Source organism: Camelus ferus, chromosome 5 (assembly GCF_009834535.1).
Source record: "Camelus ferus isolate YT-003-E chromosome 5, BCGSAC_Cfer_1.0, whole genome shotgun sequence".
Classification (NCBI taxonomy): Eukaryota; Metazoa; Chordata; class Mammalia; order Artiodactyla; family Camelidae; genus Camelus; species Camelus ferus.
Genome location: NC_045700.1, coordinates 69,612,063 through 69,629,376, shown reverse-complemented (window position 1 = coordinate 69,629,376; position 17,314 = coordinate 69,612,063). Strand labels below are relative to the sequence as shown.

The 17,314-nt window shown below is 35.6% G+C and overlaps 1 protein-coding gene across 2 annotated transcripts in view; it reads left to right on the top strand.

The window, feature by feature from the left end:
* BMPR2 (bone morphogenetic protein receptor type 2) overlaps positions 1 to 17,314 on the top strand; it is a 166,655-nt gene that overhangs the window by 131,930 nt on the left and 17,411 nt on the right. For both annotated transcript variants that reach the window (XM_032480054.1, XM_032480055.1), the window contains one exon: positions 3,597 to 3,733. In XM_032480054.1, coding sequence (XP_032335945.1) covers positions 3,597 to 3,733 — 137 coding nt within the window. The remainder of the gene's footprint in view (positions 1 to 3,596; positions 3,734 to 17,314) is intronic.

Here is a 17,314-nt window from a genome sequence, read left to right as displayed (position 1 = left end):
TTAATAATTATTTAGATTACTTACAAGTCGATCAGTTATTATTAGAAATATAGCTTATGGTTAACTGGACGTACAGAGTACTCAATTGAAGTGTCTTTCTGGAAATGACAGTGATTGCAATAGTAGTACATATTATTGGAACCTTGGAACTTTTGGAACTTTCAGTTTCTATTATTGGAGCTTTGGCCACAGATTTTTTTAGAAATCCTAATCAAGAATTTTTGAGTTTTAGAAGTATGTCTGACAAATGATTCTTATATCAGCGTTACTACATTGCTATCAGTAACATTTTTTTTTAACAACTGCATTCAAAGAATACTGCTTTTGGTTTCAAATAATAAAGAGCAATATCAGGTGTTTGAAAAGGGAAAGGTAATTAAATCTTGTTTGAAGGAGATTATTTTAGCAGAATGTAGTATGAACTGAAATAGTACTAAGAAGAAGTTAAAAAATGGAAAAAGAAGTTGGGGTTACTTTTTAATGGCCACAGAGTTTCACTTTGAGAAGATGGAAAAAGTTCTGGAAATGGATGGTAGTGATCTATGTACAACATTGTGAATGCACTTAGTGCCATAGAACTGTACACTTAAAAATGGTTAAAGTGGTAAATTTTATGTTATGTATACTTAACCACAATTAAAAATAAAAATAAAGGAAAAATTAAGAGAGTCACATTAAGATACCCCATAATCTTGGATATGGAAATGGGAAAGAAGAAGGATATTGTGAGAGAAAATGTAGAGAAGGAATCTGTTGTTTTCATTAGATATTGGAAGAAAGTCTAGGAAATTGAGAAATTTTCAGAGATCTGAGAAATAGTGAGGGTAGCAGCCAGGAGCTTAGGAAAAAATACTGGTTTGCATTGGAAAGGTAAGTTAATTATGGGAACTTTTGGATGGAATATTGATAGACAATTGAAGATTTTTTTTTTAAGAATTTAAAAGAATGAAGAATTTAAAATTAAAATGATTATTTGGGAATTGTCTACATAGAGATAGTAGTTAAGAATGGATTCACTCCCCAAAGAGAACAAATTAAGAGAGAAGGGTGAATAAACACTGAATACTGGCTCCCCTCCTTCACCACCACCATGTGGGTAGTGAAAAAGACAAATGCGAAGAAAAATAGTGAGAAAACTGAGAAATCATTGTATCTTAGAAGTCATCGTTAGAGACTGATGGCAACAGTTGTAATTGAAAGATCGAAAAATAGAACTGAAGAATGATCTTTGAATTTGAATAGGAGAAATCATTGGTATTCTTAGAGGAGTTTCTGTGAAACAGAGAAGACAGAAATATTACAGAATGTAGGAGGAAAAACTAAGAAAGCACAGGCAGAGGATACAGGGCACTCTTAGAAATTTTAACAATGAAATGAGGTGTGACTTGGGAAGACGGTATCCCACAAACATATTAATAAACCTAAAGAATAGCATATAATAATGATAAAATTATTACTAACTTTTTTAAACTTCTGTGATAAAACTCCAAGTGCAGCACATGCTTTATTATTAAAAGAAAGCTGCTTCTCTGTAAAATATTAACAATATAAATAAATTAGGTGTCTTTTACAAAGAAAGAGAAGTAAAGAAGGAAGGAAAAAAGAAGGAAAGAGGAAGGAAAAAAAGGCAAGAGAAAGAAAAAGGAAGAAAAAGAACAAGATTATTTAAGAAAGGGACTAAAACATTCCTAACTGCTTAGAGGCATAATTAGGAGAGAAGCAGGTAACGGTATCTGATATTCCTAGATATTTGGTCCATTTTGGACAGTTTGAAAGAAGATGGGATTCTCAAACTTCCACTGAGCAATCTAGTGACTATAAAGTTTTAAGGAAATCCAGTAGGACTAATATCTTCCAGGATGATGATGTCCTTAACATTCATTTTTGTGTCCCCAGTGCCTAATACTAAGTTAGCTCTGAACAAGTATCTATCGAACAACTAGATTTAGAACTATGAAGATTTAGTAGAAATTGAGTAATTCTTAATGTCATTCCATTAATAAAACAAGATTGTGGAAGAAAAAAAAAACAAAAATAAGATTGTGCATCAGTTTTTCTTTAGCAAGTTTCCTAATTATCATTTAGTTCTGACCAAAACAAATAAATAAAATTATAAATTTTTAATTATTCTACTGGAAAAAAAAACATTTGGAAGGTATGTATGTATTGCGTATATGTCTCAGAGAGACAGAAGAGATATACTAGTAAGTATCTTACAGTTCACAGATGGTATGGGATACGATTTATCATATAAGGTTTCATGAATAAAAGTGATATACTACCTGGCAGGATTAAATAGTTTTGTCTTTCAAGTACAAAGTTGATGGTTATTGATCAAAAATAAGTATCTGCTTAAATGTTTATACAATATGTGAAAACAGTTGTGTTTATTTAAAATATTGATACTGTAATATTTTTTTAAATGTGGGCTATGCTACATAAACTATACAATTACTATTTATAAAATTTTTTAAATATAGGTGGAGGACAGGTGTTTATAGTTGTTTTTGAATACTCAGATTGAAACAAAACTTCAATTACATGTTTTGTAATGTACTTTCTTTCTGAGTCATTGTAACTTTTGTATTATCTCCATGTGAGTGAGATAAAGAAGGCAGACATTGCCATTTTGCTGACAGGAAAACTGAACCACAGGATAGTTTAATGACTTTTCCACGGTAGAGATGAAGCCAGGATTAGAACCTAAGTGCCTTATCCTCCATACTGGTATTCTTCCTTCTGATTTATTCTGTCATTCTAATGGATTGGGGTGAGGGGCAAGGAGACAAGGAAGAGTCTCTTGTGTTCTTTGCCAGGATTTTGACTAAACTATTGGTTTTCTGAGTATTTCTCTCAGAGGTCTTCTTTGTGGCTCAATATGTTTATTAAGTTTAATTTGATCACATTTTGTAAAAAATCATAAGCTTCTTATCACAAGCAACTGCATATTGGTGATGAATAGGGTTAGTAAACAGTGGTAGAGTAGTCAATGATTTTTTTAAATCCTTCATCTAGATACTGCTAATTAAGAAGAAATTTTGAAAAAATTGATACTTCTTTTTCTGTCAACTAATCATTATCTTAAAAATTTTTGTGACATTTGATAAATCTGGCTAGACTATAATAGAGCCAATGATATGATGAGACATGACTATACAACTCACCCACTTATATTTAGTTCTATAGACTTGTTTGTTGTACTAGATCTTGGGACTTTCTCCCCATATTCACCGCCCTCAATCCCTGTGTGGGATAAAAATTCAGGTTTATTTTTAAGTGTTAAACCTTATGTGTATAATAATGTCCCCCTGCCAAATTCAGTAATACTAGAACCATTTAAAAATAGCTGTCTATTATTGAAACAACTATTTATCAACAAACATTTATCAAACAGAAACTAAGCTAATAAAGCATTTATTAATAATGCATAAAACCCACAATAGGATCTCTCTAAGATTTCCAAATGTGCCTGAAACAATTTTAAAAATAAGATTGTGACACAATTTCTTTACTTACTTGATATACTCCTGTTATTCTATCATTTTATGATAATTAGAAATTTTACTTTATTCTTTATTTAAAAAAAAAATACACAGGTGAATCTGTACCGGAATACCAGATGGCTTTTCAGACAGAAGTTGGAAACCATCCCACTTTTGAAGATATGCAGGTTCTGGTATCTAGGGAAAAACAGAGACCCAAGTTCCCAGAAGCTTGGAAAGAAAATAGCCTGGTAAGGAAAAACTAAGTTATTAAAAGAGAGAACTTATGACTAAATCTGTTTTACTGTTGTTTGAAGCAAAATAGACTGTTAATAATGTTTATAGTTTTTAGAGTTTACTAATGCCAGGAGTCCAACTTACCTGATTTATATGATGTTATAACGTTTTCAAATTTGGGGGAGGGGGGTTAGTTTCAGTTTTCTTCAAGCATAAAGTACTGTTTAGAGAGACTAACTATTGTATCTGAAGTTTGCCACATTGGGTAAGATCTGGAATAATTAACATGGTAATATTTTAAACATTATTGAAATTCCATTTCATTCTCTTGAGAGTGGGACCAAAAATGTTAATTAGCACAGACTTACATGTTCAATGGTTAATAGAAGTTTAAACTACATGAAAAAGAAACCAAGGTTCAGCCTATTAATTCTGTTTATTAAAAATGCAGTTCACAACACAAATATTTTCAAAGGCTCCTGCCATTTCAGTAAATTGTTGCTACAACACTAGAAACATTTATACACGTACACACCTGCACACACTCTTTCTCTCATATTTTTTTTTACACAAGTAGAATGACCTCATTATCCACTGTCATTTCTGAAGCTTATTTTTTTACTTTCAGTTTTTCATGTCAGTATCTATAGATGTATCTCTCTCTCCATTTGGTCAGTGTTCCATTATATATCATCATTATTGAATTGCCCTTTACTGATGGCAGTACCCTGTATTTCTTATTTTAAACAACTTTTTAAAAGAATTAAGTTCTGCCTATACATGGTAAACAAAATAAAATTAAATAGAGTAGCTGAAATAGGAAATGAAAAAGGAAAAGACTACCTGCTCCTATCACCAGTCTTCAAAATTAATTCCTGTTAATTCCTGTTAACAGTGTTCTTAGGTTTTTGTTTCTAAATTTTCTCTTCTAGGAGTTACCATTATAACTTTAAATACTACGTTTATTCTTATTTCTTGTTATCTCTCATTTACTCTCTTGTAGTTTTATAATACTGTATCTGTCATTAATTTATTTTATATACAGATTGATCTAAAATTTTTAATGAAATAAAAACATCAGAATTTTACAGAATTATGATTATGTGAACATCCACTGCACAATATGATAATTGTGCTTGGATTCACAGAGAAGGAAGTAAACATCCTGTTAGTTACTGTAAGCCCCTATCACTTGAGGAAGAATGTTTCAAAAGTCACCATCCATTGGATTCTCTTTTGGCCGTATTTCTTCCTCCCTCCCTCCCTCCCTTCCTTCTTTCTTGTTTATAGGTTCTACTAAGAAGCAACATTTTATTTTATTTTTTTAATTGAAGTATAGTTAATTTACAATATTGTATTAGTTTCAGGCATACAGCATAGCAATTCAGTATTTTTATAGATTATATTCCATTAAAAGTTATTACAAGAAAATGGCTTTAAATGCCTGTGCTATACAATATATCCTTCTTGCTGATCTACTTTATACGTAGTAGTTTGTATCTCTTAATCCCGTACCCTCATCCTGCCCCTCTCCCTAGTGGTAACCGCTAGTTTGTTTTCTGTATCTGTGACTGTTTCCATCTTGCTATATATTCGTTTATTTTTTAGATTTCACATATAAGGGATATCATACAGTATTTGTCTTTCTCTAACTTCACAAAGTACAGTATTCTCTAGATCCGTCCACGTTGCTACAAATGGCAGAATTTCATTCTTTTCTATGGATGAGTAATAGTCCGTTTTGTGTGTGTGTATGTGTGTGTGTGTGTATACATATACACATACCACATTTTTTTCCATTTGAGAAACATTTTTTTCTAAATATCATGTCATTCTTTTTCTCAAAAGTCGTTTTTTTCTTTGATAAAGTTCTTTATGTAATGTATGCGAATGTGTGAGTAACAGTAAATGTTGTGTCCTTGCACATTAAAAAATGTTTCTTTCTTGCTGACATACTTGAGTAATAATTTGGTTGGGTAATGGTTTCAAGATCAAAATCATTTTTCTCATGACTTTGAAGCTACTACTTCACTGTATTCTAGCATCCAGATGTGTTCATGAGAATACCAGTGCCAGCTAGTCTCATTATATTGTTTTTTATCTGTTTTATCCTCTTGTTTTCTCTATAAGCTTTTAAACTTTTTACTTTATCATTGGAAGTATGACGTTTCACCTGGGTATATTAAGCATGGATCTTTTCACACATTTTGCTTCACACTGGACAGGTTTTCAGCTTGAAAATTCAGAAATTTCAATTCAGAGGAATTTTCTTATGTTATTTAAAAAATTATTTCTTCCATTTCTTCTTTCTGTTATTCCCATCAGACAAATACTGGACCTCCTGACATTCAAGGTCTAACTTTTTTCTTGTATTTTTCATCTGCTTTTTTGTTGTATGTTGTTCAAGATGTACTCACCTTTACCTTTCAAATCACTCGTTTATTTTTTACTTTTACCACTGTATTAGTTATCTGTTCATTAAAATCTTACTTTCCAAAATCATAATTTCTATAATTCTGTTTGCTTTTTCCATAGCAATCTCTTCTTGTTTTAAGACTGTAATAGGGATTTGATTACCTCTGAAGATGTAAGTTAGAATTTTTGATACTTTATGTAAGTAATTTTCTTGATTATAAAGAACAAAATGAAAAAATTTTTTTCATTAAGTAATGTAAGTCATTTTATTATATTTTCACATTTTCATTTTAAACTGTCTTGGTGGGATTAGAATATTTTCATTCTGGATTCTGGAGTGGCAGCATGTCAGAAAGAAGCTGGAGAGATGCTTTGTTTCCATATAGATTTAGATTGAGTATTTTTTCCATTGGTCATCTTTATTAGTAGATTACCTTCAAGGAAGGCTTCTGCTTCAAATTAGGTTGAAACCTTCAAGTCTGAGACAGTTGAAGACGTATTGCAAGTACAAATGCCCAAGATTCCCTCCAAACCGTGGTCCCTGCTATGGGAACTGGGGCAGATTTTTAAGAGGTCCCTAACCAGGATTCATTAGATGTGCCATCCTCACAGTAAAACATCCCTCAAAGAAAAATCTCTTTGTGAAATATCATATAGTAAAGTACAACTTCATCTTCCTTCAGTTGTTTTATTTCACCAGAGAAACTGGACTCCTTATTTTGAAGTCTCTTTTGGCAGCCCTGCCATTACAGGATATGCATCATATGCATATTTACCTGAAAACTTTTTACTCCCGATTTAGACTTGGTTGCTAAGAAGCACTAAGTAGTACTTGGTTCACTTCCAGTGAATCCATTTAAATCTAATGTGCTACAGTCAATACAACTGCTGCTTCTATGCAATGACAATTTAGTACTAGAGTTAGATAGCAAATGAATAGTTTATAGAAAGAGAGAAATGCCCCCCTTTTTAAATGAAGACATTTTTGCTTCATAGTTGCATTGAAATTAAAAAACATTTTTGTAGTAACAAAACTCACAATCTTTTAAAATATTAGTGAATGTAAAATCTGGTTTTAAAAACTACCAGAGACCCAAACAATCAATAAAGGACGGAAAGAGTAGTTTCCTGATAAAATGAAAGCACAGAAAATAGTATGAGGGAAATACATGAAAATGTATACATCTTCAGTTGCTTGTATTTGCATTTTAAAAATATTGACTCATATTAATATAGATTTATAATTATTGTTTTATGCATTTGTTTTAAATTATATAGAAAAAATAGGAGTCACAGACTAAAAAATTCAATGATACTGGTTTTTATGTTTACCTATATTGTTACTTTTACCAGTGTTCTTTAGTTCTTTAAATGGCTTCAAGTTATTATCTACTGTCCTTTCACTTGAGCCTGAATGATTCCCTTTAGCATTTCTTACAAGACAGGTCTGCTAGCAACAAACCCCCTTAGCTTTTATCTGGAATATCTTAATTTCTCTTTAGTTATTAAAGGGTAGTTTTGCTTAATATAGAATTCTTGGGTATTCTATAGAAAACACTTGTTAGGGGTGTGTAGATTCATTTCTTTTACTAAATTTGGGTAGTTTTGAACCATTATTTCTTCAAATATTCTTTTTGCTCCATTTTCTCTTCTCTCCTCCTGAGGCTCTCATTTTATATCTTTTGATATAATTAATGGTGCCTAAAGAGTCTTTTTTTTTTTAACATTTTTTATTGATTTATAATCATTTTACAATGTTGTGTCAAATTCCAGTGTTCAGCACAATTTTTCAGTTATTCATGGACATATACACACTCATTGTCACATTTTTTTCTCTGTGAGTTATCATAACATTTTGTGTATATTTCCCTATGCTATACAGTGTAGTCTATTCTACAATTTTGAAATCCCAGTCTATCCCTTCCCACCCTCCACCCCCCTGGTAACCACAAGTCTGTATTCTCTGTCTGTGAGTCTATTTCTGTCCTTTATTTACGCTTTGTTTTTGTTTGTTTGTTTGTTTTTGTTTTTGTTTTTTAGATTCCACATATGAGCGATCTCATATGGTATTTTTCTTTCTCTTTCTGGCTTACTTCACTTAGAATGACATTCTCCAGGAGCATCCATGTTGCTGCAAATGGCATTATGTTGTCAGTTTTTATGGCTGAGTAGTATTCCATTGTATAAATATACCACTTCTTCTTTATCCAGTCACCTGTTGATGGACATTTAGGCTGTTTCCATGTTTTGGCTATTGTAAATAGTGCTGCTATGAACATTGGGGTGCAGGTGTCATCCTGAAGTAGATTTCCTTCTGGATACAAGCCCAGGAGTGGGATTCCTGGGTCATATGGTAAGTCTATTCCTAGTCTTTTGAGGAATCTCCACACTGTTTTCCATAGTGGCTGCACCAAACTGCATTCCCACCAGCAGTGTAGGAGGGTTCCCCTTTCTCCACAGCCTCTCCAGCATTTGTCATTTGTGGATTTTTGAATGACGGCCATTCTGACTGGTGTGAGGTGATAACCTCATTGTAGTTTTGATTTGTATTTCTCTGATAATTAGTGATATTGAGCATTTTTTCATGTGCTTTTTGATCATTTGTATGTCTTCCTTGGAGAATTGCTTGTTTAGGTCTTCTGCCCTATTTTTGGATTGGGTTGTTTATTTTTTTCTTATTGAGTCGTATGAGCTGCTTATATATTCTGGAGATCAAGGCCTTTGTCGGTTTCACTTGCAAAAATTTTCTCCCATTCCGTAGGTTTTCTTCTTGTTTTATTTCTGGTTTCCTTTGCTGTGCAGAAGCTTGTAAGTTTCATTAGGTCCCGTTTGTTTATTCTTGCTTTTATTTCTTCTAGGAGAAAATTTTTTAAATGTATGTCAGATAATGTTTTGCCTATGTTTTCCTCTAGGAGGTTTATTGTATCTTGTCTTATGTTTAAGTCTTTAATCCATTTTGAGTTGATTTTTGTATATGGTGTAAGGGAGTGTTCTAGCTTCATTGTTTTACATGCTGCTGTCCAGTTTTCCCAACACCATTTGCTGAAGAGACTGTCTTTATTCCATTGTATACTCTTGCCTCCTTTGTTGAAGATGAGTTGACCAAAAGTTTGTGGGTTCATTTCTGGGCTCTCTATTCTGTTCCATTGGTCTATATGTCTGTTTTGGTACCAATACCATGCTATCTTGATGACTGTAGCTCTATAGTATTGTCTGAAGTCTGGGAGAGTTATTCCTCCAGCCTCTTTCTTTCTCTTCAGTAATGCTTTGGCAATTCTAGGTCTTTGATGGTTCCATATGAAATTTATTATGATTTTTTCTAGTTCTGTGAAATATGTCCTGGGTAATTGGATAGGGATTGCATTAAATCTGTAGATTGCCTTGGGCAGTGTGACCATTTTAACAATATTGATTCTTCCAATCCAAGAGCATGGAATATCTTTCCACTTTTTAAAGTCTTCTTTAATTTCCTTCATCAGTGGTTTATAGTTTTCTGTGTATAATTCTTTCACCTCCTTGGTTAGATTTATTCCCAGATATTTTATTACTTTGGGTGCTATTTTAAAGGGGATTGTTTCTTTACTTTCTTCTTCTGTTGATTTATCGTTAGTGTAAAGAAATGCAACTGATTTTTGAACGTTAATTTTGTAACCTGCTACCTTGCTGAATTCTTCAATCAGCTCTAGTAGCTTTTGTGTGGACCTTTTAGGGTTTTCTATATATAGTAACATGTCATCAGCATATAATGACACTTTTACCTCTTCTTTTCCAATTTGGATCCCTTTTATTTCTTTCTCTTGCCTGACTGCTGTGGCTAGGACTTCCAGGACTATGTTGAATAGGAATGGTGATAGTGGGCATCCTTGTCTTGTCCCAGATTTTAGTGGGAAGCTTTTGAGTTTTTCACCAGTTGAGTACTATGCTGGCTGTAGGTTTGTCATATATAGCTTTTATGATGTTGAGATATGTTCCCTCTATACCCACTTTGGCAAGAGTTTTTATCATAAATGGGTGTTGAATTTTATCAAATGCTTTTTCTGCATCGATTGAGATGATCATGTGGTTTTTGTCCTTTTCTCTTGTTGATGTGATGTATTACATTGATTGATTTGCGTATGTTGAACCAGCCTTGTGTCCCTGGGATGAACCCCACTTGGTCATGATGTATAATCTTTTTTATGTGTTGTTGGATTCTATTTGCTAAAATTTTGGTGAGGATTTTGGCGTCTATGTTCATCAGTGATATTGGCCTATAATTCTCTTTTTTTGTAGTGTCTTTGCCTGGTTTTGGTATCAGGGTGATGGTGGCTTCATAGAATGAGTTTGGGAGTATTCCCTCCTTTTCAATCGTCTGGAAGAGTTTGAGAAGGACTGGTATGAGTTCTTCTTTGTATGTTTGGTAGAATTCCCCGGTGAAGCCGTCCGGTCCTGGACTTTTATTTGTAGGGAGGTTTTTAATTGCTATTTCTATTTCCTTTCTAGTGATCGGGTTGTTCAAGTGTTCAGATTCTTCTTGATTCAGTTTTGGTGGACAGTATGTTTCCAGAAACTTGTCCATCTCCTCTAGGTTATCCAGTTTGGTTCCATATAGTTTTTCATAATATTCTCATATGATATTCTGTATTTCTATTTTGTTTGTTGTAATTTCTCCATTTTCCTTTCTTATTTTGCTAATTTGTGCTCTCTCTTTTTTCTTCTTTGTGAGTTTGGCCAGAGGTTTGTCGATTTTATTTACTTTTTCAAAAAACCAGCTTTTGGTTTGGTTGATTTTTTCTATGGTCTTGTTAATCTCTATTGTATTTAATTCCCCTCATATCTTTATTATTTCCTTCCTTCTGCTGCTTTTTGGGGCTTTTTGTTCTTCTTTTTCTAATTCATTCAGGTGGTGGGTTAAATTGTTTCTTTGAGATTGTTCTTCTTTTTTGAGGAAGGCCTGTATCGCTATAAACTTCCCTCTTAGCACTGCCTTTGCTGTGTCCCATAGGTTTTGAGTGGTTGTGCTTTCATTATCATTTGTCTCAAGGTATTTTTTAATTTCAGCTTTGATTTCCTCATTGATCCATTGTTTTTTCAATAACATATTGTTTAATCTCCATGCTTTCCTTTTTTTCTCCTTTGTTTCTCTGTTGTTGATTTCCAGTTTCATGGCATTGTGGTCAGTAAAGATGCTTGAGATAATTTCTATCTTCTTAAAATTGTTGAGGTTTCTTTTGTGCCCAAGTACATGATCGATCCTGGAAAATGTTCCATGTGCACTTGAAAAGAATGTATATCCTATTTTTGGGGGGTGTAATGCTCTGAAAATATCCACCAAATCTAGTTTTTCTATTGTAGTATTTAATTTCTCTGTTGCCTTGTTTATTTTCTGTCTGGAAGATCTGTCTAGTGATGTTAATGCAGTGTTAAAATCTCCAACTATGATTGTATTCCCATCAATATCCCCCTTTATCTCTGTTAGTAATTCTTGTATGTACTTAGGTGCTCCTATATTGGGTGCATATATATTAACGAGTGTAATATCCTCATCTTGTATCACTCCTTTAATCATTATAAAATGTCATTCTTTATCCTTCTTTATGGCCTTTGTTTTAAAGTCTATTTTGTCTGAAATCAGTACTGCAACACCTGCTTTTTTGGCTTTTCCATTTGCATGGAATATCCTTTTCCATCCTTTCACTCTCAATCTATATGTGTCCTTCTCCCTAAAGTGGGTCTCTTGTATGCAGCATATTGAAGGTTCTTGCTTTATTACCCAGTCTGCCACTCTGTGTCTTTTGACTGGAGCATTTAGTCCATTAACATTTACAGTAATTAATGATAGATGTGTGTTTATTGCCATTTTGAACTTATCTTTGCAGTTGAATTGGTATATCCTCTTTGTTCCTTTCTTCTTCCTTTTGTGGTTTGGTAATTTTCCTTTGTATTATCATGGATTTTATTTAATTTTTGTGACTCCTTTGTAAATTTTTGGCTTGTGGTTACCCTTTTTTGTAAATCTATCAACCCATTACTATAACTGTTTTTATTAAACTGATAGTAACATGATCTCAAACCCATCCTACTGTTAAAAAATTTTTAAAAAGAAAGAAAAAAATATTCTATATTTCCCTGCCTCCCTCTCCCACTCTCAGTGATTTGTATGTCTTCTTTTATAATTTCATGTTTACTTTATTTGTAATTCATGAGTTATCACCTTTCCAGTTGTGTGTTTCTCATTTCTGTACCATCCTGCTGCTTTTCTATTTAGAATAGCCCTTTCAATATTTCTTTTAGCATGGGTTTAGTGTTGCTAAACTCCTGCAGCTTTTTTTTGTCTGTGAAACTCTTTATTTCTCCTTCTATCCTCAAGGATAGCCTTGCTGGATAAAGGATCCTAGGCTGCATCTTTTTTTCATTCAGGGCTTTGAATATATCTTGCCACTCCCTTCTGGCCTGTAGTGTTTGTGTAGAGAAATCAGCTGAGAGCCTTATGGGGGTTCCCTTGTAACTTACTCTTTGCTTTTCTCTTGCTGCCTTTAGAATCATTTCTTTATCCTTGACTCTGGCCATCTTGATTATGATATGTCTTGGTGTGGGTCTATTTGGGTTCTTCCTGTTTGGGACCCTCTGAGCTTCCTGTACTTGGATATCTGATTCCTTCTTTAAGTTTGGGAAGTTTTCAGTCATGATTTCTTCAAAAACCTTTTCAATCCCCTTTGATCTTTCTTCTCCTTCTGGGACCCCTATTATGCGAAGATTGGGACGCTTTATATTATCCCATAGGTCCCTTATGCTATTTTCATTATTTTTTATTTGCTTCTCTTGTAGTTCTTCTGAATGGGTGCTTTCTATTGCCCTGTCTTCTAGATCACTAATTCGTTCCTCTGCATTATCTAGTCGGCTTTGCACAGCTATTAGATCATTCCTCATCTCTGTCAATGAGTTTATCCATTCTACTTGGCTCTTCTTTATAGCTTCAATTTCATTTTTGACATATTTTATATCTCTAAACACTATCTCTTTTAATTCCTTCAGCAATTTGATCACTCCTTTTTTGAAATCTTGATCTAGTAGGCTATCGATGTCTATTTCGTTGATCTTTCTTTCAGGGGACTTCTCTTGTTCTTTTAATTGGGAAAGGTTTTTCTGCTTCTTCATCTTGCTCATACCTCTTTGGCACTGTGGTTTATGGAGTATCAGTTGTTTATTTTGGTCCTTAAGGATTTTATCTATCTGGTGCCTATTTAGGAATAGAACTTAGGAAAAAAAGAAAAAAAAAATAAGAGAGAGAAAGAATTTTAAAAGAAGGGAAAAAGAGGGTTTGAAAACAGTGTATAATGAATAATAGAAGAGTGAGTTGAAGCAGAGTATTAATCGGGTTGAGACGTCCTTTTGAAACCTTTACAAAAAAAAGGGGGGGGATGAATAGATGTATTTGAAACCTGTGTCTAATCAATAGGAGGACATCAAAACCCAAGAGAAATAGAAATGAATTAAGAAGTAAAGATTAAGAGAGTAATAGAAAATAGAACAGGTAAAAACAGATTTAAAAAAAAAGGGGGGGAGGGGATTTGTCGGTGTTCTCCTGGAGTCTGTGTGCTTTTAATGTGAAGTCTTTCTGTCTTCGTCCTGTTTTGGAAGCTCAGCTTGCTGTTTTCAGAGGCCCTCCGTTGGCGCCCTCTTCTGTGCTGCTCCCAGCACCTGTCCGCAAGCAGATCGCGCCTCCTCCTAACACTGGGTCAGGTGCAGCTCTCTGCTGTGGGCGGGCGGGTCGCTGCCCCTCCGGATGCCGCAGTCAGATGTTGCAGACTGGCCAGGTAGGAGGGCGGGTCGTGCCCCCTCCCAGCACCTGGGTCAGGGGCTGTGTTCCTGCCCTAAAGGCGGGGGGCCGCTCTCGCTCTACCTGCTCCACCGCCGGTAGCTCCGCTGCTCTGTGCGGCTGCGCGGTCCGCCCTGGTCGGCGCTCCGCCCTGGTCGGCGCTGCGAGGGTGGGCTCGGGGAAGACCGAGGGACAGCCCTGTCCCTGCTCCGAGCCAAAACCCAGCTCGTTTGTCTTTGTGGAGCAAGTTCTCTGAGGGACCAGGATTGGAAGGATCCTATCTGCCCCGGGCTGCAGGCCAGTCTCAGTCTGGCCTTTGAGGCTGCTAAGCCCTTCGGTGCGGATGCAGGTTTCGCCCCCGCCCCCGCCTGAGTGCTAAGCGCGGAGGATATGGCGGCTGTGCCTGAGCCCCGCCTCTCTTCCCCCGAAAACTTTCCGCGGGTTTTCAGAGATGGGGGTGTGCACCCTTCCCCCGAGAGCACATCAACCTTGCTGTTTTATGGAGGGCCCAGGTTGTTCTGCCCTGTGCACGCACAGCCAGGGCGCGCAGCCCCTTGCGTTCCCCCGGGGCTGCCTCCGTGCAGCCACTTCTGTCCTCCACCCGGCTTGTGCAGCCTGGCCCTGCCCGCGGCTGCCGGCCCGCGTCTCAGGCTGGGTGTCGGGGGGGACGCTCTGTGCCCGTTTAACTTAGTTCTGTTAGTCAAGGGCTGCTCTGTACAGATCCGAGCCTCGGAGGCTCCCCCTCCGTCCCTCTGGCCTCTCAGTTGGAGAGGGGAGACTCAGCGAACGAGCGCCAGTCCTCCTTTGCCGCTCCCTCCCCGCGGGACCCGTCCCGCGCTGCTTTGCCTTTTGTTCTTTCTTTTTTCCTTTTCTCCTACCAGATTTTTGGCGTCTTTATGTTTTGAAGAGGGCGATGTTCTGTCGGAGTTCCACGGGTGCTCTGGTTGGCTGAGTGGGTCTGTAGATGTGGGTCTTGGTGTATTTGTGGGAGAGGGTGACCTGCGAACGTCCTTCTACTCCGCCATCTTCTCCGTCCTCCGCCTAAAGAGTCTTTTAGGCTGTGTTCGTTTCCTTCATTCTTTTTTTGTTTCTGTTTCTCAGACTGGATAATTTTTTTCTATCTTCAAAGTTTACTATTTCTTTTCTTTGCTCAGATATGCTGTTGTACCACTCTAGTGAATTTTTCATTTCAGTTTTTGTACTTTTGAGCTCCCAAGTGTCATTGCTTTTTATAATTTCTGTCTCTTTATTGCTATTCTCCATTTGTTGAGAAATTGTTTTCTTGGTTTCTTTAGTTCTTTGAGCATATGCAGTCTTTGGTAACTCCATTGTCTGTATTTCCTGAGGGACAGTATCTGTTAATTTTTTTTTCTGTGAATGGTGCATACTTTCTTTCTTTGTATGCTTTGTAATTTTTTGTTTAAAACTGTATGTTTTGAATATCATTGTGGGCAAAAAGGAAACAAAACGAAAAAAAAAAAAAAGAAAACAGTGTCCAGGTCTTTGCAGATTGGCTCTGTGTTGGAGCCCTCTTTTAACACGTATTCAGGCCTTTTACGGTTCTAACTTAGCTTTTACTGCCTACTAGTGTTGAGCCTACAGAACAGCCAGTTATGGAAGCTTACGGTCTTTACTGAACATGCATCCTGCTCTGGCCCTGTGTGTGGTTTTCTGGGTTCCCCAGTATATCCAGAAGCTTTTCAATGCCCTTATTCTCCAGTTTCTCAAATCTGCTTTTCCTTCCTGACTTTCAGCATTTCTGTTGTGTGCCTCAACTATTGTATTTTGCCCAAAGCTATAGCACTTCTTTATTTGGCTTTCAGTGTTTCCAAGGAATGTTCTTCTCTTAGTCATGGCTTCTTTCCTGTCCTGAGAGAATACTGAGTTAGCAGAGCAAAGATAGGCCTCTTGTATTGGTCCTTCAGGGAACTCACAGACGTGTCAAAACAGACAACATAATTCCTTGGGAACAAGATCACTCTTCTCCCTCTGGGATCAGGTAACCACACTGGGAACATGTGCTGCCATCTTCACACCTGCGACCACTTCAGGGCAGGGGTGGGGCAATGCTATATTAAAACACTGCAGAGTTCTTCTACCCTGTTTCGGTGACTTTTCTTCTCCCAGTTATGTTTTTAGTTAGTCGCTGTAAATGTTTGACTAACCTCCAAAGTTTCGATATAGTTGATTCTGACAGTTTTTTCCAAGTTTTTGGTGTTTCTTGGGAGAAATGGCACAAGTCCTTCCTGTGCCATTTTTATTGATGTCCTCATCGAATAAATTAGGAAATACTCTCCCCTCTTTAATTTTCTGGAAGACTTGTGTAAACTTGGCATTATTTCTTTCTTAAATGTTTGGTAGAGTTCATTCAGAAAGCCATCTAGGCCTGGAGTTTTCTTGGTGGGAGAGTTTCAAACTACAAATTTAATTTCTCTAGTAGACATAGGAAATATTCAAGTCATCTATTTTTTTCTTGAGTGAGCTTTGGCAGTTTGTGTCTTTGAGGGGATTTGTCTGTTTCATCTAAATTTCATTTGCATTATCAAATCTATTCTCAGTATTTATTTGAAGACCTCAATATTTGTTTGAAGATCTGACTTCCTATTGGTGACTTAATCTTCCTGTTTAATACTATCTATTTTGTCAATCTTTTCTTACCTACTTTCCCCCTTATTTTGGGGTAGTCATCATTGCTTTACTCTATTTCTGAAACAATTTTATCTGACCAAATCATTATTTTTAGGACCCTCAGAGTACTTTTATAGTTAGCCTCTTGAATTCTCAATTATTTTTCCGAGTTTTCCTTTGTATTAGTAACTTTACTTGTGTTCGTGACTTACCAACCATTATTTTAACTTTGTTTGGAACTTGTAATGTATTTTCTTTTAAAAATTGCAAATTTTATAATAGAACCCATTTATCTGCTAAGAACTTGTCTGTATTCTAATAGCATAACTTAGAGTCAGTCAGCATAGGGTAACATATAAGTCATGGAGCTATGCTGCCTGGGCTTTGATTTTAGCTTTCCCACTTATGAACCATGTATCCTAACTTTTCCTCTGGGCCTCACTTCCTGCATCTGAAAAATAGGAATGATAGTAATACTTAATTCATTTAAGAATTAAAACAGGAAAAAAAAAGAATTAAAACAGAATCTAGTACAAAGTAAGAACCCATCAACTGTTTACTATTATTATTCATCAACAATGATTCTGTCTTAAAAATGAAAACTTCTTAGACTTAGGACTTCTGTTTACCTGATTTTATTCATGATCCAGTACAATGCCTTTTTTTTTTTCTTCGTTTTTTTTTTTTTAAAGATTTTCATCAAATTATTTCCCAACTGTATGAAGAAAAGTAACAAATTTATCTACATTCAATG